Raw genomic sequence first — 27,868 nt, forward strand, 5'->3', positions numbered from 1 at the left:
CGCGCCGGGCACGGGCGCGGGGCAGAGCGCCGCCCGCCGCCCCCCGCAGCGCCCGCTGCCGGCGGGCGGACCCCACCGCCCGTTGAGCGAGGCGGAGGGCCCCGGGGCTGCACCCGCGGGGAGCGCACGGAGGACGAGGGCAGCGGGGATCGCACGGAGGACGAGGGCAGCGGGGAGCCCGCCGGGTGCCCCACGCCTCGCCTCGGTCCCACGCGCGGGGACGGGCCCGGCACCCGCTGTACCCCGACTCCTGGGGCAGCGCGCGGCCACGCCCCCTCGGTCCCGCCCCGGCGCTGATTGGCTGCGGGCCGCAGTGATTTGCATGCGGCGCGGTGCAGGACGGGAAGAGCCGGGTTTGAAGCGCCATGGCGGCCCCGGAGGCGGCGGACGAGGAGCGGCGGTACCGGGGGTGAGCGGGGCCGGGCCGGCCGGCCGGGCGCTGTGCGGGGACTGAGCGGCGGGGACGAGGGGGCGGGCGGGCGGGCGGAGCCGACCCCGGAGCAGGGGTGGCGGTGGTGGGCCAACCTCCCCCGGGTGCGGGCCAGGCCCGGGCCCGCGGTGCTCACGGTGACTCCCGCAGGTTCGTGGCCAGCGCGAAGGCGGCGGCGGGCGATGGGGACCTGGAAGAGGCGCTCCGGCTGTTCCGGCTGGCGGCCGCCATCCGCCCCAGCGAGAAGCTGCGGGGCCGCATGCAGCGGGTGGAGGAGGCGTTGGCGGCGGCGGCAGAGCAGGAGGAGGAGGAGGAGAACGAAGGCTTCGTGGACGTGTGCGGCAGCGGCCTGCTGATCTACGGGGAGATGCACAAGAAGCTGTTCCAGCACCAGCGGGAAGGCGTTGCGTTCCTGTACCGCCTGCACCGGGAGGGCAGGCCCGGCGGCATCCTGGCGGATGACATGGGCCTGGGCAAGACCATCCAGGTCATTGCCTTCCTCTCGGGTATGTTCGACGCCGAGCTCATCCAGCACGTCCTGCTTATCATGCCCACCACCCTGGTCAGCAGCTGGCTGGCTGAGTTCGCTCGCTGGACCCCCGGCCTGCGCGTCAAGGAGTTCCACGGCACCAGCAAGGCGGAGCGCACCAGGAACCTGGAAAGGATCCAGAGGAGGAATGGCATCGTCATCACAAGCTACAATATGCTCATTAACAACTGGAAGCAGCTGTCCAGCTGCCACGAGGAGGAGTTTGTCTGGGACTATATCATTCTTGACGAAGCACATAAGATCAAGTGCTCATCAAACAAGACGACCAAGTGCGCGTACGCGATCCCGGCCCAGCACCGTGTCCTGCTCACGGGCACCCCTGTGCAGAACAACCTGCGGGAAATGTGGTCCTTGTTTGACTTTGCCTGCCAAGGCTCCCTCCTGGGAACAGCCAAAACTTTTAAAATGGAATACGAGAATCCCATTACCAGGGGGAGGGAGAAGGATGCAACTCCAGGTGAGAAAGCGCTGGGGCTAAAGATATCAGAGAATCTCATGGCCATTATAAAGCCCTATTTCCTCAGAAGAACTAAGGAAGACATCAAAAACTATTCTGCTGATAAAGCAGATGCTCCTCTTCCTGAGGATCCAAGTGAGAACAGGGCTCCTGTCATGCCGTCTCTCACTCGGAAAAATGACTTTGTTGTGTGGGTGTATCTGGCACCGGTACAGGAAGAAATATACAGGAACTTTCTCTGCCTGGATCACGTGAAAGAAGTGCTGATGACAGCCCGATCACCTTTGGCTGAGCTGACAGTCCTGAAGAAGCTGTGTGACCACCCCAGGCTTCTGTCTGAAAGAGCCTGTATCCAGCTGGGCTTGGAAGAGCAGGAGAACTTCGTGCAGGATCCCAGGAGCGAAGCAGATATGCTTTCAGGCGCGAATAAAATTGATCATCTCTCCGACGAGACCATGATCCAGGAGTCTGGGAAGATGCAGTTCCTCGTTGGACTGCTCGAACGACTGCGAGAAGAGGGACACCGAACCCTGGTGTTCTCGCAGTCGAGGAAGATGCTGGATATCATAGAGCTCGTCCTGTCTCGCCGACAGTTCCGGATCCTGCGCATTGATGGCACGGTGACCCACCTGACGGAGCGGGAGAAGCGCATCAATGCCTTCCAGAGCAACACGAACTACTCGGTCTTCCTGCTCACCACGCAGGTCGGGGGCGTCGGCATAACCTTGACAGCAGCCAGCCGGGTGGTGATCTTTGATCCCAGCTGGAATCCGGCAACTGACGCTCAGGCTGTGGACAGAGCTTACAGGATTGGGCAAAAAGAGAACGTAGTGATTTACAGGCTGATCACCTGTGGCACCGTGGAAGAGAAGATATACAGGCGGCAGGTGTTTAAGGACTCGTTAATCAGGCAGACCACTGGTGACAAAAAGAACCCGTTCCGCTATTTTACCAAACAGGAACTGAGGGAGCTCTTCACGCTGGAAGATACTCGGACATCTGTAACTCAGGTCCAGCTGCAATCCCTGCATGCCACGCAGAGGAAGTCCGACACACAGCTGGATGAGCACATCGCTTACCTGCACTCGCTGGCAATGTTTGGCATTTCTGACCACGACCTGATATACACGAAGGACATTGCTCACGAGGAGCAAGTGGAGAGCGAGGAAGCCCATGAGTACATCCAACGGAGGGTACAGAAAGCCCACGAGCTGGTCCAGCTGGAGTCCCAGCTCAGAGACCAGAGGATGGAGGGGATCAGGAGCACTTGTGAAGAGAATTGGCAAAGACCACCGGGATCGGTTTCTGGACCCAAGAAGTTGTCTCCGGGGTTAAATGACAAAAATCACTTTATTTCACCACCAGTAGCTGATACACGTGAAAAAGACAAATGTATTGACCTTACAGAGGATGAGGAGGCCCAGGTACTTCATGTCAGCTCCAAAATAACAACTCTAACTATTGATGACTTGAGTGAACAGAAACTGCCACAAGATGTGTCCAGTATGGAGACAGAGCTGCTTAATACCAGCAAGGCAGCAGAACAAGGTGATATACAAGAATCTGAGCCAAATCCTGAATTCAGCATTATATCACCATCCCCTGCACTTGAGAAAGAGAGTCGGAGCCTCCAAGAGAAACAGCATTCCCATGTACATTCAGACAGCTTGCCTGAGGCAGGGAATCATCTGTCTGGGCATCATCAGCATTCCTCCAACGAGTCTGGCACAGCTGACAATCCTGAAAGGGATGCAGAAATGTCAGTTCAGATACTTGACCCACACACTGCCCCTGGGACAGAGCAGAACGACGTTCCTGAGGCAGCTTCCACTTCTGCAGTGCTGAGCCTATCAAACGACCAACCAGAAATCCATGGTGGGCTCCGCAAGTCTCATGTGTTGGAAGACAACTTGGAGGATACATCTGTGCTTTCTCTCCACGATCAAGCTGACTTCAATCTGGTCTTGGAAGAGTCTGAAGAGGGATGGCAGGATGCCTCAAATGGGGAAGAGTCAGTGGAACACCCCAAGGAGAGCTTCCAACTCCAGGCAGAAAGTTTGTGTCCATCTCCAACCAAAGGATCTCCAAACAAAAGTCGGCTGAGTGAGACCAGTAACCGTGGCAAACCCTGTCCCGCAGATGAGGAAGAGCCAAATGCCTCCTTGCAAGGGAGTGAAGCATTGGAGGAAAGCAGTGATCCCTTTACTTTTAGTAGGAGGAAACGCCTAAACAGGATTGCTTCAGACAGTGAGAGTGAAGAAGAGCCTGAACAAATCCCCTCCTCTCCCTTGGACAGCCTTGGCCACCAACTTCTGGAAGGAATTAGCGCATCCACCCCTAAATGTGACAGAAGCAGAGCTAAAGCCATCTTTTCACCTCAACTAAGTAACAGTGGTAGCAGGTCTAATGCTTCCAGGCGCTCATTCATCAACAGAGTAGTAGATGAGGTGGAGGATATTGGGGAAATCATGGGAACCACTGGTGAAGGTGATGATGACACTGATGAGGAGCAAGACAAGCTTGTGGAAGAAGAAGCTGAGGAGTGCACTGGGGAATCTGCTGAGACTGAAGAAGAACCTAGTGGAGAAACACTTGATACAGGTGAAGAGTCCTCCCATGTAGATAGTGAGGAATCTGAGCAGTCCGAGCTGGAAGAGACGGAGTCGTCTCAGGAGGAATCCACTGGTGATCCTGAGCTCCAGTCGGGTGAGCGGATCGACTACTTCACCCAGGAAAGCAGCTCTGAAAAGGGGGTTGGTCAGAATTCCTCTCCTGCAGTGGAAGATTATGACACCTTGGTACACAGTGGGAAGAAACTTCAGGATGATGGGAAACTCCAGGAGGCATTGGACTGCTTCCTGCAAGCTCTTGACATAAAAAGTGGAGATCCTGAAGTTATGCTTCTTACTCTAAACTTGTACAGACAGCTGTCACAGAAGTGAAGGGTGTGGCTCTGTGAGCACAGCCTGGCTGTTCCTCGCTAACACATGTCTGCACCACGGCACCAGGATCCCTGAGCCAGCTCCGGGCTGGTGCCTGCCATACACCCGTGTGACTGAGCAAATTCAGCATCTCCTGTGTGAGGAAACAGTCCAAAAATCTAGGTGTTGGTTGCTGGGGAGGGAACTTCACTGTGAAGTCAGCTCACAAAGGTGAAAATAGCTCAAGTTCCTGTCTGATTATTTAATAAAAAGATGTTACTGATGTCTAAATTTCTCTCTAAGCTGGTAGCTCTGTCTTCACCCTTTGCTCCTCCAGTTTCTGTTGCTCCTCTCCCCTGAGAGGATGGGGACAGTGTGGTCCCATGGCCACTGCACAGCCCAGCCTCGGGCTGCTGTGATTACTCCCTCCTCCGTGGCTTGAAATAAGCCAGCCTGGGAACCTGAAGGTCACCCACTATCTGGGTGAGCTGGATGCTGGTACAAAGGAGAGAACAGCTCTTGCAGCCTGGTTGTAAGGTGGTCTGAGAATGGATTGGCTGTGGAGGAGTTAAAAAGATTTAAAAGCTGTTTTCTGCTCTAATTTCTCCAAACAGTGGAGGAAGTGGAGCAGAGCACAGCATCTGCTTGGTACCAGGTGTAACACCCAGTGTGGTAGTGCAGGAGCCCTTCTGAACCCCCTGACAGGTGTGTATGTGTGGGTGGGGGGCTGTGGGGCTAGAACCCTAAAGGCAGCAGGAGGGGATACTGGATTTAACTGCTTTTTTTGGTAAAAAATCCTCTTGCAGCATGCAGCTGAACTTAGATTAAGTATCTCTCAGGCCCTGTAGGCATGATGAAGCTATGAAGAGAGTTTCTAGTTCACAGAATCATGGAATGGTTGGGGTTAGGAAGAACCTTAAAGACCTTCCAGTTCCAGTGCCCTGCCATGGGCAGGGACACTTCCCACTATCCCAGGATGCTCCAAGCCCCATCCAACCTGGCCTTGAACCCTCCCAGGGATGGGGCAGCCACAGCTTCTCTGGGCAACCTGTGCCAGGGCCTCCCCACCCTCACAGGGAAGAATTTATCCATAATATCCTATCTAACCTTACCCTCTGTCAGTCTGAGCACATTTCTGCTCCAGTTCCTGAGGAAGATTCCCTCTCCAGCTTCTCTGTAGGCCCCTTCACAGACTGGAAGGTGCTGTGAGGTCTCCACACAACCCTCTCTTCTCCAGGCTGAACAGTCCCAGCTCTCTCAGCCTGCCTCCATAGGGCAGGTGCTCCAGTCCTCTTATCCACTTTGTGGCCTCCTCTGCACTTGCTCTGACAGTTCCACATCCTTCTCATGTTGGGGGCACCAGAACTGGACACAGTATCCCAGGTGGGGATCAGGAGGGCAGAGTAGAGAGGGAGAATCCTCTGCTTCACCAGCTGCTCACTCTCCTCTGGATGCAGCCCTGGGACATGGGGAGTTTCTGGGCTGCGAGCACTCACTGCTGGCTCAGGGTGACTTTTTCATCAAACATCGCCCCCACGACCTCCTCTCAGGGCTACTCTCAACCCCTTCTCTGCCCAGCCTGCAGCTGTGACTGGGATTGCACTGACCTGGGTGCAGGACTGTACTTTGTTGAACCTCATGAGGTTTGCACAGTCCCACTTCTCCAGCCTGTCCAGGTCCCTCTGGATCCATCCCTCCCATCCAGCACATGACTGCACCACAGAGCTCGGTGTTGAACTGCCTGAGGGTAACCCTGATCCCATGAACCAGCAGCTCAGAACCCCCTGGTTCTGACTTTCAGCAATGCTCTGCCCCTCTGTCCCTAACTGACAGAACCTTGATCTGGTGAGCACATCACGGGGACTGACTCCTGCCAGTCTCACCTGGTGACAACACAGCAGTGGATTTGGATGTTTCCTTGTGCCATGTGCATGTTTGATGGCTGGCACGTCTGCCTGCCACGATACCCCTGTGATAGCACAGGACACTTCACACCTGGCTGAGCTGTGCAGTTTTGGGAGAGGAATCCTTTGAACCAGAAGCCAAAACAAACACAAAACTAATCCTGCTGGTGCAGAAGCTGCGCCAGTGTGCTTTTGCTGATAGAGAGAACAAAGCTTTGGTAGCCTGGAAACAACTGGTTTATTAATGGAGCACCATTAAATGGGGCCATTTCTGCTCTGGGCAGCATTCATACCAAAATATTAATGAAGTGCAGCTTTGTAGTCATTCGCTGGCCTCTGAGCAAAACCAACACCCTGAAAGGGGAGAAGGACCTGCCAGGGTTTCACCTCACCTCTTCCTTTTGTGGGATCTTGGGAAGGGCCTTTTGTTCTCTTTGATGTTTCCTCCTCATCTCCAAGCTCTGTGCACAGTGCTCACCTGTGAACAAAGCCAGTGCCGGTTGCTGGAGCTGTGGCTCTGTGGGCAGGAAGGGGATCATGACACTGGGATATATCCCTGACAGGGCAGGAACCTGCGGGGCTACCCCACCTGCACCCCATGCCCAATGCAGGAGTGCAGGAAGCGGGACACAAGCGCTGAGTGGCTTTTTTCTTATTCAAACCTGAGTTATTCAAACCCCTAGCTTTGAGCGGGCAAGGTGTAGCTTTAGGTACAGGTCAGTCTGTGCTCAGGAGGGCTCCTCCTTTCCTCCTTCCCCCAGCTCTCTTCCCTGCTGCTGCCTGGCCTGACCCACTGCCCGGGGCCACCTCTGGTGTCACCCACCCTCTGCCAGAGGGATTGTCCCCCAGCCCTGGAGCGCAAGCTGTACCATGGGAGCTGTCTGCACCCTCTGGGAAGGATAGGGATGGAGACCGGCCCTGGGGACCCCTCTGTTCCTTTCTGCATCATTTCTGTTGGCAGATAAAAGCCTGAGTTTTTCTGCTGACAGACCACTGTTTCCACAGTGGGAGAAGTGTGAGGCCAGCCTGCCAGGCAACACAGATTTCAGCAACTGCAAAAGGCTCTTGTTTCACCCTTTCCAGGGACACTTTACCTCTCCAGGCAGGGCCCTGCTCTGCCAGCACGGTGGCAGGGACAGTCTCCAGGCATGCTGCTGGTAGTGCCTGACTCGCTCCAAGGCCAAGGCGTCTGGGAAGCTCTCGGGATTCAAGCAGTCAACAAAGTCATGGTCATTCACATTTTATTTCCTGCCTTCCACCATGATAATGTGGTACCCGAACTTGGTCTTGACGGGAGGGTCCGTGTACACGGGCTTGTCCATGCTGCTCACAGGCAGGGCAAACGCTGCCTCCTGGAATGGTCCCACCATGGAGCCTCTGCTCATCCAGCCCAGGTCCCCCTGCAGGAAGGAACCATCGGGGTTAATCTTTGAAACTCTCAGTGCAGGCAGGGTGGGCGACGTGGCCGTGGGACAGGACAGCTGTCCGTGCCGGCAGCGGTGGCGAGCAGGGCCCGGGCTCCCGCAGGCGCTGCCCGGCCACACCGCCCTGCCCCGGGTGCGGCACCCACCCCTTGCCGGGCCTTGTCCTCGCTGTACTGCGCCGCCACCTCGCTGAAGCGCTGCCCGGACTTCAGCTTCTCCATGGCCTCCATGGCCCGGCCGTGCTTCTCGCACAGGATGTGTCGGACCTGGGAGGGGGAGTGGAGCGGGGCTGTGGCGAGCGGGACGAGCGCCCGGCTGCTGGGGAGGAGCGGGGACCCCCCCGCCTCACCGCCCGGACCCCGCGCTCACCTTCACGGCGCTGCCGCCTCCCTTCGGGCCCTGCGCTTTGCCCTCGCTGCTGCCGCCGCTGCTGTCGCCGCCTGTAAACGGAGCGCACTGAGACCGGCGCGGCCCCGGTCCCCCCACACGACCCGACCCGTCCCGTCCCGGTGCCGCCCCGGCTCCCGCCGGCCCCGGTCCCCCACCCGTCCCGTCCGGGGCCCGCCCGCGGCCCGGTCCGGCCCAGTCCAGACCAGTCCCGTCGCGGTGCCGCCCCAGCCCCCTCACCCTTGCCGGCTTTTCCGCCTCCTTTGCCACCCCCTTTCGCTTTAGGCGCCATCTTGCCGCCGTCAGGCCCCGCCCCTCCGGCCACGCCCCGTCCCGCCCCTCAGGCCCCGCTCTGCCCGTTCTGGCCGCGGCCGCGCCCACCGTGGGGTGTCCCTGGGGTGCGTTCCAGACTGTCCCCAGCGCCCAGGGTTCGTCCCAGCGCCCATCCCAGCTGCCCCCAGAACCCCACGTCCACCGCCACCATCCCGCCGTTCCCAGCACCCACCCTGGCATGTCCCCAGTCCCCCAGTGCCGCGGCTGTCCCTGGCGCCCTGAGCTGTGCTCTCACCCATCCCACCTGCCCCCAGGAAAAAAAAAAGTCCATCCCCAGTCCCTACCGTGGCCTGTCCCCGACACCCCACAGTGTCCCTGCGCCGCCCCACAAAGCCACTGGGGACACAAGTGCTCTGCAGACACCGCGAGAGGCGCCCTGCGGGTGGGGCCGGTGTCCCCTCGGGCCACTCCAGGGGTGTTCAGGGGGTTGCCCCCGCTCTCCCCACCCCGCGCCCACCCCTGTCCCTCGGCAGCCCCAGGAAGCACAGGCACACGCAGGCAGCAGGGAGCACTTTACCAAGCTGGCGAGATAAAAAGTACAACATTCCATAGTTGGCACCTTGGCGGCCCCCGTCCCGGGGCAGGGCTGTCCCACCGGCCGGGCTCTTCCCGGGACCCCACTGCCTTCCCAGTGGGACAGTCGCAGCCAGAGGGAGCAGGGAGTGAGTGGCCAGGGACGAGCACTCAGCCAGGAAGAGCCCATTCCTCTGGCCACGAAAATGAGGATCCTACGGCCGATCTCCATCCAACAGCCAATATCCATTCCATGGCCAATCTGTTGTCCCACAGTCGACCCCTGGCCCAGCAGCCAAGATTCACTCTGGCCTATCCAAACATCAACCACTCCGGCTGCCAGCAGTGCTGGGGGTACTGCAGGGGGGTCCCTGACCCGTGCTGGCCCCCAGCCCCCTTTGCCGGCTCCATCCCTGGTTTCCTGAGCAGTCATGTGCAAAATGTACCCGTCCCCAGACCTTCCCAATCCCTGCTCCGGCCCCATCCCGTGCCAGAACTCTGCCTCCGGGGGGGGGGCCATGGGATGAGGGCAAAGCGTGGACATTCATTAGAGCTTTTTTTGTGGGCTTTTTCTTTTTTTTTTTTCCTGAGTTTCTCAGCCTGGATCTTAATTACAGGCTTAAATCTGCAGCCATGGGAGAGGGAAGGGAGCAATGGGCAAGTACTGGGAGGGAGGGGAGGAGAACCAACTGGAGCCCCTGTGTGGTCAGATCCAGGGTGGAGGGGAGGACAGGGAGGTGTTTGCCCAGGCTGTGCTCCCCAGGGATGCAGAGTCTGACCCCTCAGAGCAGCAGCTGAAGGGCTGCCATGGTGCCCCACTGCCATCCGGACTTACCACACCGCTCCCCTTGGCACAGAAGGGCTGGAGCGTGCAGAAATAAAGCGGAAATTTCCCTAAACACCCCGTTTCCTTGTCAGCCACAGCCTGGCCCTTCCTGTTGCTCCAGGCGCGTGGCTGTGCTCATGCTTGGAGCTGGCTTTTCCTCCCCGCCCTCCCCTGGTCCCAGGGGCTGTCCCTGCCCTGGTGCCCCCCTCACCACGGCCTCTGTCGCTGTCAGCTGGGCCTCCCATGCTGGAGCCAGGCCAGGAAGAAGCAGCTGGGGATGAATGGGACAAATCCCACCCAGAGACGTGCAAACCCTCCTGTGCACGTGCCCTGGTGGCGTGTGCTCTGCTTGGCCTTGCTTAGGTCCCCAGCAGCTGGCGGGCAAGGGTGAGCGGTGGGCAACCCTGGGGGAACCTGAGGGATCACCGGGGAGGTGGTGAGCAGTGGGCAACCCCAAGGGAACTCCAGGAGTCACTGGGGAGGTGGCTCAGGTGACAACCGCCTGGATTCAAGCCACCACCTCAGTGGCATCCCAGGAACTCCAGTGGCTGGGGCAGCAGGAGAAGCTGTTGCAGGGTCCACTAGGTTTAGGGTTAGGGAGATGTAGGAGGCAGAGCTAGGGATGAACTTCCTTCCCACTTCCTTCCTGTGGTGCAGGACCCCTGCTGCAGGGAGCTGGAGGGGAGTGGGGCAACTGCCGGAACCTCTGTGTGGTGCAGCCGGTGGGGCTGGCGGCGGAGGTGACCCTGGGGGTTTGCTTTTGGACTGAGAGCTGAGGAGCTCCAAAATGCAGCATTTTGGGGGCTTTCGAGGGGTGGGGTTTTGGCTTGAGGTGGTGGCGCTGGCTGCAGACGCCGGGTGCCAGTTCCCCGTGTGGCGGGGAGATGAGGGGGAACCTCCTGTGACTCTTCAAACGCAACCGCAGATCCAGCTGAACCCCTGGCGTCTTCCCAAAGTGCATCTGTGTGTCCAGCCGAACTCAACCAGCGGATCTCTGCATGGGAAACTCAAGGTACAATGTCAAAGGGAAGAGAATCAAACATCATCACCACTGTGCATTAGAAAAGCTGTTTAAAGTACCACATGCCGAAGGGTCCAGAGAGTCTCAAGCTGCTTTGCTGCAGGCACGGGGTGACACCAGGGGCTGTGGTCCCACTCTGCTTCCTGGGTGGGCATCTTCGATCCCAGGAGCTGGCTCAACCAGGGCCAGTCCCAGGCACCACGATGCCTCTTCCCTCCTGGGAAGGGCCCACAGACATGGGGACTTGGGCTCCAGCTGCTGCCTCTCTGCCAGCAGCTCTCCAAGCAAGAAACAGAAGCAGAACCCCCTGGCAGGACACAGGGGCCCCTGGCAGCCAGAACAGCCCCTGGCAGCAGCGCTCCCTCCGCAGCCATCGCCACCCCTCCGGCTGGAGGGGCCCCTGCGTGGTCAGGGCTGGCTCCTGGGGCTGTTTGCATTGTCCAGCTCAGGGGCAAACTCTGTGATGACCCTCCGGGCCAGTGGGTTTGTGGTCTTGAGCAGTTCAGCGGCAGATGGCCGGGTACCGGGGCTAGTTTTGCTGCTCTTCTTCTGAAGCAGGGCTTTAAAATCCTCGTTCCTGCTGGAAGACTTCCCGCTGCTGCCCGCTGCTGCCGGGGACTCACTGGTTGGGGAGCCTGAAGTCTTTACAGGTGAGTGGGAGGTGGGTCGGCTGCTGAAGGTATCACCAGGTTCTTTCCTGCCCAAGACCTTCCTCTTTGACCTAGGCACCAAAGGGACATGGGTAGGAGCAGCCCTGGGCTGGAGTGAGGTCCCACAGGAAGGGGCATGGCAGTGCCCAGAGCTGGCTGTGCCTGCTCTGCTGGGGCAAGGTGACAACGCAAGCATGGCAGGTCATGCTCATGGCAGGACCAACCTGGACCCATCCCTGCAAGCTGGTCACCCAGCCTGGCTGTGCTCTGGAGCACTCAAGGCAGCACCAGCTGGGCTGCCCCAAGTGTAAGCATCAGCCCCATCATGGAAAATTGAGGTGTTGTGGTGGGGGAACACTGCACCGGGTGCTGTGACTGTGGCAGGATGCAGTGGGTACCAGGGGCTGTGCCCCCAGTGCCATACACCAGCCTTACCTGTGGATCACTGTGAAGAGATCCTCCGTGGTGCGGGATGTCGTGAACACCTCATCATCCTCCTCCACAATGGACTCAGCTGTCTTGTCACTGGCAAAGCTCTTCTCCTCTGTGCTGGCCTCTGCCGAGCTGCCTGTAGGCAGGGAGGAGAAGATGGCAAAGAGCCCCTTTGCGGCATGGGGGGACACCCCTGTCCTCGAGGTGATCCCACCATGGGGGTTGGGAGACCCTCACCTTGCTCCGAGGCAGGGTCACTGGCTTGCACAGTGTCCACAGCCTTGGGGGATGGCAGATCCTCAGCGTCGGGGTCACAGCAGGTGGGCTCAGCGTCCAGTGTGATGATGGGGCTGGGGGTGGGTGGCATGTCCCCCATGCTGGCTCCCATCTGTGCCGGGGCTGGCATGAGTGGCAGGTAGAGCACGCTGGGCTTTTTGGGCACCGGTGGTGGCACCTTGGCCTTCCTCCGCTCCCTGTCGGTGGCACCGCTCCGCTCCGGCTGCAGCTCCTCCAGGCTGCCCTGCGAGAGCCGCCGGGGCCCTGCTGGGGTCAGGGAGAAGGAGGGCTCCCCCAGACCCCTCCTCAGCTCCCCTCTCCGCAGCACCACAAAGCCGTCCTGGGGCAGCCCCTTCTCCTTGGCAGCGGTGCCTGGTGGGGACATGGAGGACAGGGGACCCTCCTCCCGCAGAGCTGGGGGTTTGGGCAGGATGCATGGAGGGCGCTTGGCCAGAGGCGGCTTCTCTGCCACAGGTGGCTTCACCTTCCTCTCTGGCCCTGGGCAAGGGCCACGCGCTGGCTCCTCAACATGCTCCGGGCCGTCAGCATTGTCCTCTGGCTCCGAGCGGCTGACAGAGCGGAGGCGGACAGACTGGAGGTCAGACTGTGTCACTACTGGCATGATGGGTATGATGGGACTGGTCTTCTGGGCCAGCTTGGTGCCAAAGGTGGAGTCGGAGTGGTGCCGGCTGACCTTCGTCTTCCCCTTCAGGGAGATCTTCAGCCCCGAGAGGTCAAGGTGGGCAGGTGGAGTCATGGGGAGGTCAAAGGACAGCCTGCCCTTGGGGCTCCTCTCCATGGGGGATATAGGGGGCAGTGAGGACTTCCTTTCAGGGACCAGCGGCCTCACCCGCACCTGGTGTGGGGAGTGCCCGAGGATGGCAGAGGTGGGAACGGTGGGGGTCGGGGTCTCTGACTGACTGGAGTACCCACTGGATGGGGACATCAGTCCTGTGGGCCTGCCTGGAGAGGAGGTCTTGAGGTCTGCCTCGGCAGAGAGCTGGGAGGGTGTTGTGGCCCTGGAGACAGAAGGGGACACAAGGGACTCGGAGCTGCCCCGTGTCTTGGCACACTCGATGGCCGTGGTCCCCGTGGTTGTGCTCGAGCTGGAGAGGGATCGGTAGGGATCACTGCTGCCCTTCCAGTTTGCGAGATGCCACTGATGGGGGGCAGGTGTGCCGTCGGGCTCCCTCCCCGCACTCCCCTGAGGGTCAGCATGCACCAACCGGTGGCCCTGGAGCTCCGGTGGGATGCACAGGCTCTTGGGCCGATGGTCCTTGGGCAGCGCTGCACTGAGCCCCGCGTCATCGTCCTGCCCCTCTTTGATCAGGGAGACACTGCGGGTGGGCGGCGAGGGCTTCTTCTTGGCCTTCTTCAGGGAGATGCTCTTGGAGCGCCGCCGCCGCTGCCCCTCGGGCTCCAGCCCCAGTGAGATGTTGTCAGTGCTGGTGCTGCCCTCGGAGCTGGCGCTGGGGTAGCCCAGGGCATAGTTGGCGCTGCCTCGCCGGGTCTCAGCATACGCGATGTCCATGGAGCAGAGGGACCCTGAGTCCGTGGGCACCGACAGTGACCGCTCGCGGAACCGGCACCCTGCCCGCTCCACCTCCAGCCGCGCCGGCCCTGCCGCCGGCTCCGGCTCCTCTCGGCTTCCCGGCGAGAAGTTCCCCTTGGCTTCTTGGATGCAGGTGAGGGGGGATGCAGGCACTGGGCCGGAGAAGAAGCTGGGCCCATTGTTGCCCATGCGCTCTTCCGTGGCGATGAAGAAGGAGGGGGTGGCAGTGGCGGGTGAGCCTGGGCTGGGTGATGGGATGGAGCCACCTGGTGATGTGCAGGTGGGCCCCTTTCCCAGGCCGGCGGTGGGGCTGGGGGGGCTCCCGTAGCCCAGGGTGCTCCAGGGTGGGGAGAAAGGGGTGCCCTGCATCCCGTTGCAGGTGCTGGCACAAGGGGTTGCCGCCCCGTCCATGGCAGCAGGTGGCTGGCAGCAGCGGGCACCAAGGTCACTGAAGGTCTTCCTCAGTGGGGCCGAGAGGGGCTGGCGGGAGCTGATCTCCTGGGGTGCCGTCCCCCCGCTTGTGGCTTCAGACACAAAGCTGCAAGAGAGGGACTCAGCGATGGGCGTGTGTGTGCTGGATGTGGGGCCGTTGGCACTGCCTGTGAGGAGAGACACAGTCTGGTGAGCATCATCCTGCCTCACTCTCAGCGTCATGGTCCTGCCCTGCCTGCCAGGGGCCAGGACTGGTCCTGTGGCCAGTCTCGGGGCTGCGTCTCTGCCCAGGCATGAAACGTGTTTGGGTGGGTGGGGAGGAGGGGTTGTCACCCCTTTAACAGGTGCTCTCCTCCCATCTGTATCAGCATGGCCATAACACAGCAGGGCCAGCCCTCGAATCTGGGATCTGTTATCTTGAATGTGCCATGGACAACTCAGCAGCCATGGCAGGAGGATCTATCCATGGGATCATCAGCCCAACAGCAACCAAAGTGCTGCCGTGGTGCTGCTCGATGGTGGGGACACAGATGGGGACCAAGAGGAGCCGGGCCAGGCATTGCCAGCTGAGATGGGGAGGGACATGGTGGCTCACAGTGCCACAACATCATAGCACACCTGGGATGGGGAAGGACCTGGGAACCCTGGGGTGGCTCTCAATTCCACCTCAGCACAGCTGGGATGGGGAAGGAGATGGGAGACCCCACTCCAAGCACCCCCAGCAGACAGGGATGCTCAAGGCTGTGGTGGGCTGAGGTCTAACTAACTCCAAGGGAGGAGCCGTTGATGGTCTGACTGCTGTCATGGGGAGAAACCTTCCTCCTACTCGGTGACAACTGCCTTGGAGCACCCAGTGCCATGGTCCCCCCTTTCCCTAGTTGTCTCCAAGGAGAGGTTGGCTCTGATTTCTCTACACCTTCCATAGGGGACAGCAGGACAGAGTCCCCGAGCCATGGTGGCTGCTATCCTCACAGGTCCAACGCCAGCCCAGGAGCACTGCAGGCACCGTCAGCCACACACACCCTCAGCACTGGTGTGGCCAACTCGCCAGCCCCAGCAAAGACCTGGGCAGGGGTGTGCCCCACAGCCCTGGCACCCTGTGCACAGGGTCTGCCCACACTGGGGAAGGTGGATGCAGAGACAGAGCTGCTGGAGCCAAGGCTGGGTGACTCCTGTCTCAGGATCCTGACTTGGGGTGAAGGGGCTGTCCCCAGTGCCATGCCAGCTCCAAGCCAGCCCTGTGTCACCAGCGTGCTCAGCACCTCAGTGCCCCAGGAGGGCACAGAGTCAGCGTGGTGCCTGCACCTCCCCATGGCTGGGGCACCTGTGCCTGGGCAGGCTGCCAGCCCCTGGGGTGGCTCTGCCGCCCGGTCAGGGCAGCTCTGGTGGGGTGCCAGCCCTGCCTGTGTGCTGCCTGCATGGTTCTTGCCGTCACCTTGGTCTCGCAGGGACAGGTTAGGGAATCCAATAATGGTCCGTCTACGCCGCAGGGTGGACTTTGGGTTCATCGCGGTCTCTGTGTTAAACAGGGAGTGACGAGCACTCGCGAGCCTAGCAAAGTGCTGCCCTGTAGCCAAAACAAACAGCGGTACACCACGCTGCTGGGAGCCGCTGCCTCCATTCCCCCTGTCCCCTGTGTGTCCCTAGCCTGGGATGGTGACACAGGGTGGAGCGTGGGATGGCAGGAGGATGGTGTGAGCCATGTGGGGTGAGTGCAGGGGAGAGGGAGGCACGGCAGGAGATGCTGCGGATGGAGGTGGGACGGATGGAGAGCTGCTGAGACTGGACTCTTGCTGCATGACAGGCACTGGTGAGGCTGGACCCTGCACCACAGAGCTGAGACACACTGGGCATGTGGACATGAAGCACGAAGAGGAAAGGGACCAGTGCGGCCAGGCACAGGTCTTCCTGACGGAGGGAAAGGGTGGACAGACACCTCTGCCCTTCAGAAGGGGTACCTCACCCAGCCACCACCCCAGACTCTGACCTGGGGCAGAGCATGGCAGCTGTGTCTGCAAGGACCAGGCAGGACCACACTGCTGGGAGCTGCAGCCCCAAGAGGACAAACAGACTGACAGACAGGTGACAAAGGTGAGACAGGCTGAGTGCATGGCGTGTGACAAGAGCCCAGGTGACAACGGACCTGGCTGGCTGGGCAGCACAGCAGGATGTGAGACCTGCCAGAAGCATGGCCGGTGGTCCAAAGCTGTGGATGGCATGGGAGGTGGCTGGGAATGATGGGTGCCAGTGTGGTCCTGCTGTCCCCTCTCTGCCCTGGTGCCCACCTGACCCACACAGACACAGCTCATAATCCCAGCCCCCTCCCACCACCCCATGCCCCACCCCAGCAGGTGCTGGGGCACATCTCTGCCCTCACCCTGTCCCCCCTGCCACGCCACGGGGTGCTGCCCTACCCGAGACATTAATGGGGACGATGTTGGTCTGGACGGTGCCGGGCTGGTGCCACTGCTTCTCCTCCACGGGGGGCAGGGGAAAGGCCCTGGGCCAGGGGGCTGCTTGTCCGGGCTGGTGGGGAGGCTCAGGGAGGCGTCAGGGGGACGAGCGCTGAGGGGGGTGCTACTGGTGCTCTCCTCTTCAGCAGCTCGCCGGCCCGGGGGCTGCAGGGGGAAAGGGAGGGAAAAGCACATCAGCCACACAAGGGACAAGGGTGGGACACAAATAGGGGCTTGCCACCTACCCCCATACTCCAGCACTCACCATAAGCACGAACTCAAGACGCTTGGCAGGTGGGGGTCGGGGTGACGGTTCAGGGGGGGTGTCGGGGTGACCAGCAGTGCGGAAGGTCTGCCCAGTGACCCTGCTCTCGGTGTACTGCTCCTCATACTCCTCTGCAAGAAAAACGACACCTGGGACCCTGCTCCAGCTGTTGGCTGCCGTGGCAGGGGGCACGCAAAGAGAGGGGTGACTGTCCCCTCTGGCTGTGCCCAGCCTGGCTGGCCACCCCTGCTCAGGACAGGCAGCTCAGAAGTTGGGGAAGGGAGATCCCAAGGAGGGTCTGGGGGGGTTGGTGAAGCAGCAAAAAGACTCCAGCAGCTGGCCCCACTCCTCCCAGGGGCCTGCCAGGGGATGTGGTGGGTCCTGCTGGGAAGCAAAGCCCCACTGGGGACAGCCAGGAACTCAGTGTGTCCTCATCCTGTAATTGTTGAGCTAATTAATGCTAGTGGCTGTGGACTGGTGGAAAGCAGGGCTGCTCAGGCTGACTTAATGAGATTACAAGCTGGGGGATGGCTGGGCTGCTGATCTCATCGATGCCTGCGGAGCATCCGAGGCAGGGCCGCGTGACGGCCCAGGCCAGAGATTGGAAGAAAACAAAACCACTGGCCACGTTGATCCAGTTAGGCAGATTGGTGGCAGGTCCCTGAGGCCCTCGTGAGCAGAACTGCGCTGTCGTGGGGCTTGTGGGTGACCTGGTGGCTCCAGTGGCCTCAGAAGCCCCAGTGGGCGGTCCTGGCCCCAGTCGCTTTGGCACTTGCAGTAGTGATTTGGGAGCAGAGAACAGTGAGGAGCTACTGAAGGCTGGGACCTCTCGGGACCCAACTTCTGCAGCCTGGTGAGGTCCAAGGAGCAGCTTGGACATGTGCATGGGAGATAAGCTCACTGTTTCATGGCGATCATGTAGCCAGGGCAGCACCCATGTACCACCCTCACCCAGCCCACCCTAGCCCCTCTCCCTGTTACCTTGCAGTAAGCTCTGGAGGTTGAGCTGGGCCTCCTGGTGCAGCTGCTCCATGCCCGGTGGGCGCCCGGCTGCCAGGAAGACGTTCACAGGCTGCTGCCATGGCAGCTTGGCAGGGGCAGCTTTCTTGCTCTCAAGGTCCAGGTTAGAAGTGGCTGCAGGTGGGAGAGAGCAGGGTCAGAGGCAGGCAGGTGGGCAGCTTCTCTGCAGGTGCTGCCACTGGACAACACCGCAGCGGCACAGCGCTCATCCCACCCCACCTCTCCAGGAACATAGAGCCTGGGATGTGGCTGTGTCCCACCCTGGCAGGCTGCTGCCCACTGGGACCAGCCCCCATCACTGCCACCGCTTTGGGGGCTGCGCACTGCCCCTCTGGGCTGCCAAGAAGGGAGCCGGGTGAAATTGGGGAAGGAAGCCAGCCGTGCCACTTGTGCCCAGCCGCACCCGGGCACAGGAAACGCTGCACACCCCAGTGGAGCAACATCCCAACTGCAGAGGAGCAGAAGTTGCAACTGAAAGGCGGGAGCCAGGGGACCTATCACTTCCATTGCCCTGGATTCAGGGAGCTGGGGGCTCACACACCCTGTCCCCGTGTGGACCTCTCCAGAGAAGGGAAGCTCTGTGGGACTGCCCAGACCCTCTGAAACACCCTTATGGGTGAAAAAGTTCCTGGGAGAAGGATCTGGGCTTGCTGGTGAGCTGGCCCAGTGGGGAGCTGAGCGTTGCTCTGGCAAACAGGCTTTGCCATGGGAACGCTGCAGCCCCAGCACTGCCACTCTGAGCGGATGTGGGTTTGCTACCCAGCACGGAGCTGAGGGAGTGCCACCGCTGGCACGCTGCCTCTGAGGACATCCACGCCCCAGCGGGGCACAGAGCAGGTCTCTGTGTACAGGGATATGGATGGCCAGAGTCTCATCCCTGGGGATTTAGGGCTCATCCTGCAGCTGCCTGGTCCCTGTCCCCATCCCCATCAAGTTGAGGTTCTTCAATTACCAGCATATGACAAACAGTCCCCCTCTGCTACCCACAGCGTGATGCCGTGGAGTGCCCGTCCCCAGGAACATGCTACTGCCCTGCTGCCAAACCCTGCTCTGTGCCAGACCCCAGCCAAGGCAGTACCAGCGATCCCACTCACCTGGGAAGGGGACCAGCCCCAAAACAGGGCTGGGACCCCGAGGACAAACCACGTTCCCCTCTGCCTGTGGTGGTCGGGCTGCCATGCCCCAGCTCACCTGCACTGCGTCACAAGCATCCCCCTTGCTGTCCCTGGATGCCCTCCTGCGCACAGTGCCCTCCTACCCCCAAATGCCCTTCTGCCTACTGGACCCTCCTAGCCATGATGCCATCCTACCCCTGGATGCCCTCCTGTCTACAGTACCCTCCTGCCCCTGGGTGCCCTCTTGCCCACCCTTCCCCCAGCTGATGGAACCCGCACAATGCACAGCACCCCAAAGCAAGGTGCCACGTCCCCAGCCTAGTTACTTTTATAATTTGTGTTTCCATAACGACGGGCCTTAACACCAGGTTTTTTTCCTTTTTTTTTTTTTTTTTCTTCTTTCTTCTTTCTCCTCTAAATAATTTGACTTGTTTCCATATCAACCAAGAGGTGTTGGGGCGCATGTGTGCATGTGTGCGGTGGGCACAAGGCAAGGTTGGGCATCTCCCCAAAAACCTGACCCACACAGCTGGGGGCAGGGACCGCACCTTCACCTCTGAATAACCCAGCCCCCCAACCTGCTGTCTTTGGCAACGTGGGGGATCCACTGCTGGCCCCCCATTTCTGAGCGCATCCTGAGGGTGCACCCCACATGCTGGCTTGCTGCACCCCTCTGCCCAGGTCTCACAACCCCAGCCTTCGGCCTTGGCACAGCTGATGCTCCTCACCTTCTGCCCACACCCCCACAGCCACCTCCACTACCCCTGCCAACCCCAAAGCAGCTACACGGTGTCCCACCAGAACTTGGGGACACACAAAGCGCAGTCCCCCCGCTGCCCCCTCCACCTGCCCGAGCTCCCGCTGCCCTCCCCAGAGCACAGAAGCTCACCTCTGCACCTCGGCCCTGCTGCTGGGGCAGCCCCGGCACCCACCCCCGGGCGCCGACCACGTGGGCAAACCGCAGTGCCGAAACTGGGGGCCGCCCTGGGCGTGGAGGAAGTGTGGCAGCACCCAGAGAAGGGCCCAGCACCCTGCCCTGCAGCGAGGGCAGCCTCGGCCGGGCAAAGGGGAACGGGCAGCAATAGGGTGTCCTGTCCCACAGAGCTTCCCCCTCTTTGCTGACACGCACTCATTTGGGCCCGTGAGTGAGGCAGCGCAGCCCTGAGCTGGCACAGCCAGCGGTGCAGGCATTGCTGAGGTGCTGGCATTGCTGAGGCGCTGGCATTGCTGAGGCCTGGGCATCATGGGGTCCATCTCCCCAGCTGGGGAGGAGAAGAGGTGGGGGCAAAGATGGTTGAGCCAAGCATTCTCCTGGCACCCAGGTGCCCAAAACCTGCACCGCAAAGGCAGCTCCATGCCAGAGTGAGTAGCACTCCCAGGCTTTGGCTTTGGCTCCCTGGGAGCAGCCGCTCTGAGGGAGTTTTGGGAGCAGCACTCAGAGCCCAGCACCACGTAGCAGCTTGGCAGTGGGGAGCAGGACCCAGCAGCCCTGATCCAGCAGCGCTGTCACCAGCGCTCCCAAGGGATGGGCAGTGTTTGAGAGCAGCCTGGTGCGGGATCAGTAGGAGGGCAGGTTTGGAGAGTGTCCGTGGAAGCCCGGCTGCCACCCCCATCCACAGACATGGGACGCCTCAGCGAAGCAGGAGTGCCCAGTGGTAGGACACGGCAGCTGGTGGGAATGCCCTGCCACACTTATCAGTGACAGGCTCAGAACAGAAAATGCCTCTGAGGGGCCCCAACCCCGTGGCAAATGCCTGCGGGAGGTGAATGGCATCTCAGCAGAGCAGAGCCAGAGAGACAGCTCCAACTCACCACCCCAGCAGTCTCGACCTGAGTCTGCCCAGTCTCAGCACTGAGGGAAACTGAGGCACAGCTGGTGGGGAGGTTCACCTTGCTCCCTGATGGCACCAGGTCCCCCTCCTGACCCCAGGGCTTGCAGAGAGGAGCAGGTAGCATCCCCTGCTCTGCCTGCAGATGAACATGGTCACGGAGAGCATCCAGCTGGGATGTTCCCACAGAGCCAGCACTATCAGCTGCAACAGATGCTGCAGCCTTAGTCCTGCTCAGCACGACCCAGTGTCCCAGCTAGGGGTGTCGTGGCCATGGCAGGTACACAAGGATCAGGGTTGAATTCCAGGGAAGTTTGCTTTAAGGGGAGCTGAACTCCACTCTCTCCTGCAGGAAAAGTGTCCCTGCAGGACTCCCAGCCCCTCAGCACTTCCCGCGTCACCGCCGCTCCACACCAGCGTCCCTACTCACCCACAGCCCAGGCATCCCGAATCCACAGGGAGATATTTGACAGTGCCATCGGAGCTGTTTCAATCCAGGCTGAAGCTCCCGTGAGACGGCGCCTCTCGCTCAAATCCACCGCCAAACTTTTACCTCTCAGGCTCGCTCCCCACGCACGGGAGATGCCGGGGACGCGGCTGGAGCTGCTCGGACCCTCTCCGCCAGCGCGGAGCTATGGCAGGAATGATGTAATGGCAGCAGCGGGCGATGCGCCATCAGCAGAGCAGCCATGGCAACGGATACGGGCACAGCGGCAACTGCCGCCGGTCCGGAGCACCGAGCAGGCCAGAGGGCGAGGGTGGTGAACTTGGAGGCTGAGACTGATCCTGACAGCTCCTCAACCCGCCCTCCGGAGCCGCTGCGCCTCAGTGCTGGTACATTATACCGCTGGCTACAAGCAAGCGCCGCGACCCGCCGCCGGCACCAGACTGCTCACTGCCAACGCGTGCGGCTTGGTGACATTCCCGTGGTATGCAGCCAAACTCATGCTGCTCCACGGCGAGCGGAGAGGAAGGGAAAAGAGCAAACAGCGGGAGCTGGCAGCGGACGCAGAAATGCCTCCTGTCCTAAGCTCACCCCCCACTGAACCGGACCCGCCGGGCCAGCTCCCTGCGGGATGTGGAGCGGCATCCGTGTGCACGGTAGCTCCAGGGCCGGATGCCCACCCAGGTCTGAAAGATTTCCCGAAGCGACATCCCACTGACAGCCCCAGGCCTGGTGCCGCAGGGCAGGGGTGCTCACCAGGCAAGCAAGCGCTCACACACACAGTGCCCAGGATGAGCCCTTGCTGGGACAGCCAACAGACTGCGCCCTGTCCAAATCCGACCCTCCCAGGACACCGTCCCTCCATCGCATCTCTGGTGGCACAGCTCCAAGCCCCTGGCGAGGCAGAGCCACCTGCACAGGTGTCTGACCTGCTGGTATTTGAGCCCAGAAGGGCTGGAAGCCTTTCCGGGGTGCCCATGCCCAGCCTCCCAGTGTGGCCACCCTGCACAGTACATCCATGTGCTCCCACACAGGTGCCCAGCTGGACCTCAGGCACTGAGGAATGACACTGTCTTGACACACCAGATCTGCTGGAGGCTTTTGGTTCTTCCGCTCTCCCTGTTTTACATGAAATCAGCTGATTTTTGTACTGATGGGAGATAAGGATGCTGGAAAAGTTGCTGGGGGCAGAGGGGTGGGTTTGGCAGTTGTGGGGTGAAGGCTGGATTATGTGAGAGGTTTCTATGAAAACCAATAGCAGCAAAACAGTCAATAATAACATCACTGTCCATCAGTAGGGCTCAGAGTTAACAGTGTGCTAGGACACTCTGCCCTGGGTACATTTGGTCCCGGCAGTGCAAGATGGGCCCTGGTCAGGGAGTTTTGGCAGGACGGGAGGTGCATGCGCTGCAGGAAGATTTGGCTGATGAGGTTTGCCCAGGAGGAGCCTGGCATGCCATCTGCCTGTGCCGTGGGGATGGGAGCTGCCTGCAGCCGTGCTGGCAGCAGGGCTTGGCCTGGGACTGCGACCAGCCAAGGTGGACTCAGGCTGCTCCCTGCCAAGGGGCCAAGATCCACTGCTCCCAAGGATGGAGCAGCAGCACTGGGGTGGGGGCTGGAGCTCCAGAGCCTGGCTGGACCCAGATCCCTGCACCAAGCCCTTCACCATAGGCAGCAGGACCAGCCCCCAGATGGTCACTTCCAGTCCCGCCACACCTCCCCGACAGCCTGGCATCCTCCTCATACTGCGACCCTCACTCTCCCATGCTTCCCAGCAAAAATCCAGGCACAAACCTTTCCTGAGAGCCTCAGGAAACCTGGCAAGGCAACCTGTCATCCCTAGCCAGTCCTGGGACCCCGGCATCACAGCATCATAGCACAGGGTGGCTATGGGCAGCTACCCGCCAGCCTTCCTGCAGTGATGTCTCCAGCCTAGCTGGGACTCTTTGGTGGCACATGGAGGCCCAGGTAGTCCTCACCACTCTGCCTGGAGTGCAGGCTGCCTGTGCCAGAGAGGCTGCTTCCAGAGGGGTGCTTCCAGGAAAGCGCCGTTTCCCCTGTGCCTGGCTGGTTTTACACTCCGCGGGACCGGGACAATGCGAGGAAGTCGCCTGAGAGGGGAATGTGGCCAGAGGCCCCGGGACAAAGGGGACGGAGACCTGAAATCAGTCACAGCAGGAGAGATAGCAGTAACAGCAGTGAGGGTCCTGGGTGGCTGTGATGTTTGTACTGACCCACAGTCCTCACTCCTGCTGCCACCAGCATGTGGGAGCTCCCAGGAGGGCACAGTGCCACGGAGACAGGCAGGATCTGTCCCCGCAGGACTGAGGAGTGGTCAGTGGGACACGCAGGCTGGGAGTCTCCATCTTTCTCTTGCTTTGTCAGAGCAAAGACACCCCACCAGGCTGGGGAATGGCAGAATGATTTAAAAGGGACAGGGACATACCCCAGGTCAGGCTGGGGAAGGTGGGACAAGACTGATACTGCTGGGCAGCGCTGACCTTGGGACTATTGCATGGCCTCCACAGGATCTGTGCCCAACAGTTGCCCTCAGCCCCCAGAGCGAGCAGTGCCTGCCGACCCCACCGCCCCAGTGCCCACCCCAGCCCTGCCCTGCTGCCCGCCTTACCTGCCCGGTGCCAGGGTGCCAGGAGCCACTCCACCTTGGCCATGGCTGTGGGCACCAGGGGAGGCTGCTCCCTCCGGCCGCCCGGGAGCTCCTGCCTCAAAACCAGTCCGAGAGCACTGAGCTTCCCCTGCGTCCCCGCCGCCCCAGCTCCAGCGGGGAAAGGAAGCGACCAGGAACTGGTTGTTTGAGTCAGCGCCACAACCCATTGTCCCAGCCCTGGCCCCGGCCCCTCTTCCTTCCCCGGGGAGGGATGGCAGAGGGACCGTGGCTCTGCACAGCCCATCCCCGTCACAGAGACCAAACATCTCCCGCCGTGGCCGCAGCAGCAACCAGCACCATCCGAAAGGGGTGGTGGGTCACTGGGGGGACACAGTGCACAGGGGCTTGTCCTCCTGGCAGAGCACAGTCATTCCTACATGGAGCAGCTGCAAGCATCTTCACCTGGAAACCAGCACCTGGAGCCTGATGCTGCCCACCGGCCTGGCCAAGCCACTGCTCCCCAGCCTCCCAATTCCTAGCAGCTAACGAAAAGAGGGGCCCTTCTGAATCCACCTGGCTTTGCCCTGGGAGCTGCCAGAGATTCCAGAGCTTCCTCTCACTTTGGCGCCTTCCAAAGCCTGGAGTAAAGGTTCCTTGGGGACCACTTTCCCAGTGCCCCAGGGCTTTGTAAAGCTGAGCTGGCTTCTCCCAGAGGATGGAGGCCCCTGGGAACCAGGGCTGTGGCAGACCCAGGAATGCAGCCCCAAGCCCTGGCTTCCTGCAGGAAGAGGCTTTGGAGCCATAGGAGCAGCATGTGGAGCATGTGCCTCACCAGGGGCTGCTGCCACCCATCCTGTGCCAGGCACTCAGTGATGCTGCAGACTGAAACATCAGGATGGGTGATGGATGGCAGATACCAGCAGAGCTCATTTTCCGCTGGCAAACCAGGCACATGGCTCTGACGGATGGGGGAACAAGGAGACCTGTCCCCATAGCCATTGCTCCTCTGGGACCCCATCCCACAGATATAGTGCCAGTGAAGACAGATGCAGTAACTGGAGAGCTGCCTCCCAGCCCACCAGTCCACAAGGCAGAGACCAAAAACTTATCACAGTAGTGTCAGCAGCCCACGAGCATATTGCCTGTTCCAAGAGGCCCCTCCAAACACTACCATGCACACAAGCCAGTGGCTGTGGCTCAGCACACTTGGTTCCTCTGGGACATGAGGAAAGGGTGAAGGTGGCTGTGCATCCCCACCAGTGCCGCAGGAGCTACTGAGTACTAAGCAAAAGGGTAGACTGAGGGGTCACTTGCCCCAGACTGATCCAGCCATTCCCAGACTCACAGGCCATGAGGAAGGCTGGATTCTGGATCCCCAAGGCAGAGTAAGACCCCTCTGTGCACTGTTCTGTGCATGGGGCAGAAGGATGACCCTGCCTGAGGTTAGACAGGGTGCCTCCCAGTATGGCAGGCCCAGGCTCTGCTCTCCCGCCAGTGCATCCCACCCCACCAGAGACCCAGACAGGGCTGCTCCTTATGGAGCCTCAGTTCCCTCCCCTTGGCAGATAAGCTCCAGCCTGGACCCACCACTGCCTCTCTGCGAAGAAGCCTGCATGCAGCTGCTCAGGAATGCCCCAGCCACTGACGTCCCAGGAGCCCCGGGAGTGCCCAAGTATTCGCCTCAGCTTTACACCCAAGACAAGTTTCAAGCTATCCAGTGTCAAATCCCATTCCTCTCTGCTTTCAGTATCCAGGAGCAGGTCTCCCCAGAGAGGCCAGGCACCGGAGGGAGATCTGTCAGAGACCTCCAGGGTGACTTGTGCCTGAGGACAGAGATGAACCAGCTCAGGTGCAGGGGCTGGCCCCACAGCCCCCCTTGGGCCCTTCCCACAACTCCAAGAATTCCTTTGATGATAACGGAGTGGGATTAGCTCCTGTCCCCTTCAGAGCAGCAGCGGCACCACGTGGGAGGGACAGGCAGGGAGCAGGCCAGCATCCTGTGGTCTGGGCACTGCTCACCTTCCATGCCCGCGAGATGGGGAGTCAAGGGCGATGTGCTGGGTACTGAGCGGCACAGCCTCCCTCATCCCTCAGGACCTGCAGGCCAGCATCCCTTGGCCTAAGCACTGCCTGCCTCCCAGTAGGGAACAGGCCAGATCCCATGTCCATGAGGCCATGTACCTCTGAGGCCAATTAGTCCAAGCACTGCCCACTTCCCATGCCTGCCCCAAGATGAGAGCCAAGGGTGATGTGCTGGTTACTGACCAGACCTGCATCCCTCATTCCTCACAGCTCAGCATCCCTCACCCCTCCAACCCACAGCTCAGCATCCCTCCTGATCCTCTCCTGAGCAACCTGCAGCTCTTGTGCCCCGTTTCAGAGCTTCGCACCCACCGCTATAACAGCGGTTGCAAAATTAGACAGCGTCAGGCTGTGCTGCCACCCCCTCTGCCCGCTGATTATTAAGCTGTGACAGTCACTTGCGCTGTGACAACCAGTCCCCATTTTCCTGCAGTTTCTAAGCAATCTTCCTGAGGTCTCTCCCAGGGCTGGCAGCTCCCTGCCGCTGCCCACTCCAGTGTGTCCTGCTCCCAAGCCAGCAGGCAGGAAAGGGCAGCAGGAACTGAGGCCAGCAGGGCCAGGCACGCTGCACTCCAGGGCTCCAGGACTCTGATGGGCCTGGCACCAGGAGCCGTGGCAGATCCCAGCTCCCAGCTCTTCTGGCATTCCCAGGAGCTGGGCTGGGAGGACAGCTGGAGAGTGTCTGGGAAGGGTTGTTGAACTGCCTGGGCCAGCTAGGTGGGGACAAAGGAGTGACCGGACAGGTCCTGCTTGTCTGACCCAGCTTCCTCAGAGGGCACCTGCAGGGTGACTGCTCCCAGCTCCGAGCAAACCCTGTGCTCCCTCTGCTCCCCCCACAACATACTCCCTGTGGAGCTGAAAGGCTGTCCGCCTCCCCAAGATCGTTTGTGGTATGAGAGCCCCCAGACACCCACTATCTCTGCGATGCGTGGGAGAAGGGAGCTGGGGTGCGGGGGCTACACAGGCACCAGGCTCGCTGCCTGGGGGGGCCCAGCTCCGGGCACAGCAAGTGCAGGAGCTCCCCGTTGCCAGGGCTGGCACCTCACTGCCTGGGGCTGGATGCCCATGCCCAGGGCTGGCTCCTCACTGCCTGGGGCTGGTTCTCCACACCTTGGGGCTGGCTCCCCACTGCCTAGGCATGGCTCCCTGTCCTTATAGCTGGTTCCCCACTGCTTGGGTCTGGCTCCCCGCAACACGCGGGGAGCACCTGTCCCACACGCCGGGGGTCCGCGGTGCCCCACCGCCAGCCCCCATCCCACGCCGTTCCCGCCGGGAGGCCAAGCCTCGGCCGGGGTGACCTCTGCCCGTGTCCTCCAAGCGACCCACCGGGGAGCGCGGGAGCGCGGGGTGCCGAGCCCCAGCCCGAGCCAAGCCTGAGCCGCCCCCTCCCCGCCGCCGCAGTGCGAGGGTCGCGGTGTTCGTGGAGGTGGGGGGTTGGCGGGGGCGCGGGTCCGGTCCCGCCCGCCCGCGCCGGTACCTGTTGCCGAGCGCATCCTGCCCCGCCGCTGGCTGCGCGGCCCCTTCCGCTGCGCGTTGCCCATCCTCCGCCGCCGCCCGGCCCGGGCTCCGAGCGCCGCCGCCCCCGGGCCGCCCCCCGGCCGCCCCCCGCCGGGCCCGCCGCGCCGCGCGGGGAGGAGCCGCGGGGCCGGGCCGGGCCGGGCCGCATCGCTCCGCTCCGCGCCGCTCCGAGCCGAGCTGAGCAGAGCAGAGCCGAGCCGAGCCGAGCCGGGCGGCACCGGCACCGGCCCCCGCCTCGCCGCCCCCTCGGAGCCGAACGGGCGCCCAATGGCGGCGGCTGCGGGAGCCGGGAGTGAGCGGCGCGGGGATGGGGAGTACCAGGGTGATGGGGATGGGGTGGGGGGTAGCGGGGCTGGGAGCCCCCGGAGTGATGTGGATGGGGGGGCTTTTGGGGCTGCGGAGGACCAGGGTGATGGGGATGGGAG

General features: G+C 61.3%; 3 protein-coding genes across 4 annotated transcripts; 1 reads left to right on the top strand and 2 right to left on the bottom strand.

The window, feature by feature from the left end:
- The first annotated feature begins 342 nt into the window (after positions 1 to 342).
- Positions 343 to 4,649, top strand: ERCC6L (ERCC excision repair 6 like, spindle assembly checkpoint helicase). The gene is made up of 2 exons (XM_050310786.1): positions 343 to 409; positions 581 to 4,649. The coding sequence occupies exons 1-2, from the start codon at positions 366 to 368 to the stop codon at positions 4,377 to 4,379; spliced, it is 3,843 nt and encodes a 1,280-aa protein (XP_050166743.1). The 5' UTR covers positions 343 to 365; the 3' UTR covers positions 4,380 to 4,649.
- A 2,837-nt stretch (positions 4,650 to 7,486) lies between these two features.
- On the bottom strand, positions 7,487 to 10,403 carry PIN4 (peptidylprolyl cis/trans isomerase, NIMA-interacting 4). 2 transcript variants are annotated; one of them, XM_050310856.1, is made up of 4 exons: positions 8,924 to 10,403; positions 8,056 to 8,126; positions 7,833 to 7,952; positions 7,487 to 7,662 (listed from the first exon to the last, which is right to left on the bottom strand). In XM_050310856.1, the coding sequence occupies exons 1-4, from the start codon at positions 8,949 to 8,951 to the stop codon at positions 7,504 to 7,506; spliced, it is 378 nt and encodes a 125-aa protein (XP_050166813.1). In that variant the 5' UTR covers positions 8,952 to 10,403; the 3' UTR covers positions 7,487 to 7,503. The 2 variants fall into 2 exon arrangements, with proteins under 2 accessions (XP_050166813.1, XP_050166811.1); XM_050310854.1 differs by lacking the exon at positions 8,924 to 10,403 and adding an exon at positions 8,314 to 8,384.
- A 396-nt stretch (positions 10,404 to 10,799) lies between these two features.
- On the bottom strand, positions 10,800 to 27,502 carry NHSL2 (NHS like 2). The gene is given in 9 exon segments (XM_050310795.1): positions 10,800 to 11,487; positions 11,852 to 11,984; positions 12,086 to 14,275; positions 15,544 to 15,675; positions 16,523 to 16,621; positions 16,624 to 16,726; positions 16,827 to 16,957; positions 17,808 to 17,960; positions 27,403 to 27,502. Coding segments are annotated over 9 exon segments (3,318 nt in total). The 5' UTR covers positions 27,467 to 27,502; the 3' UTR covers positions 10,800 to 11,174.
- Between the last annotated feature and the right edge of the window lie 366 nt (positions 27,503 to 27,868).

Source organism: Myiozetetes cayanensis, unplaced genomic scaffold, assembly GCF_022539395.1.
Source record: "Myiozetetes cayanensis isolate MyiCay16 unplaced genomic scaffold, myiCay2020 scf15, whole genome shotgun sequence".
NCBI classification, from domain to species: Eukaryota; Metazoa; Chordata; class Aves; order Passeriformes; family Tyrannidae; genus Myiozetetes; species Myiozetetes cayanensis.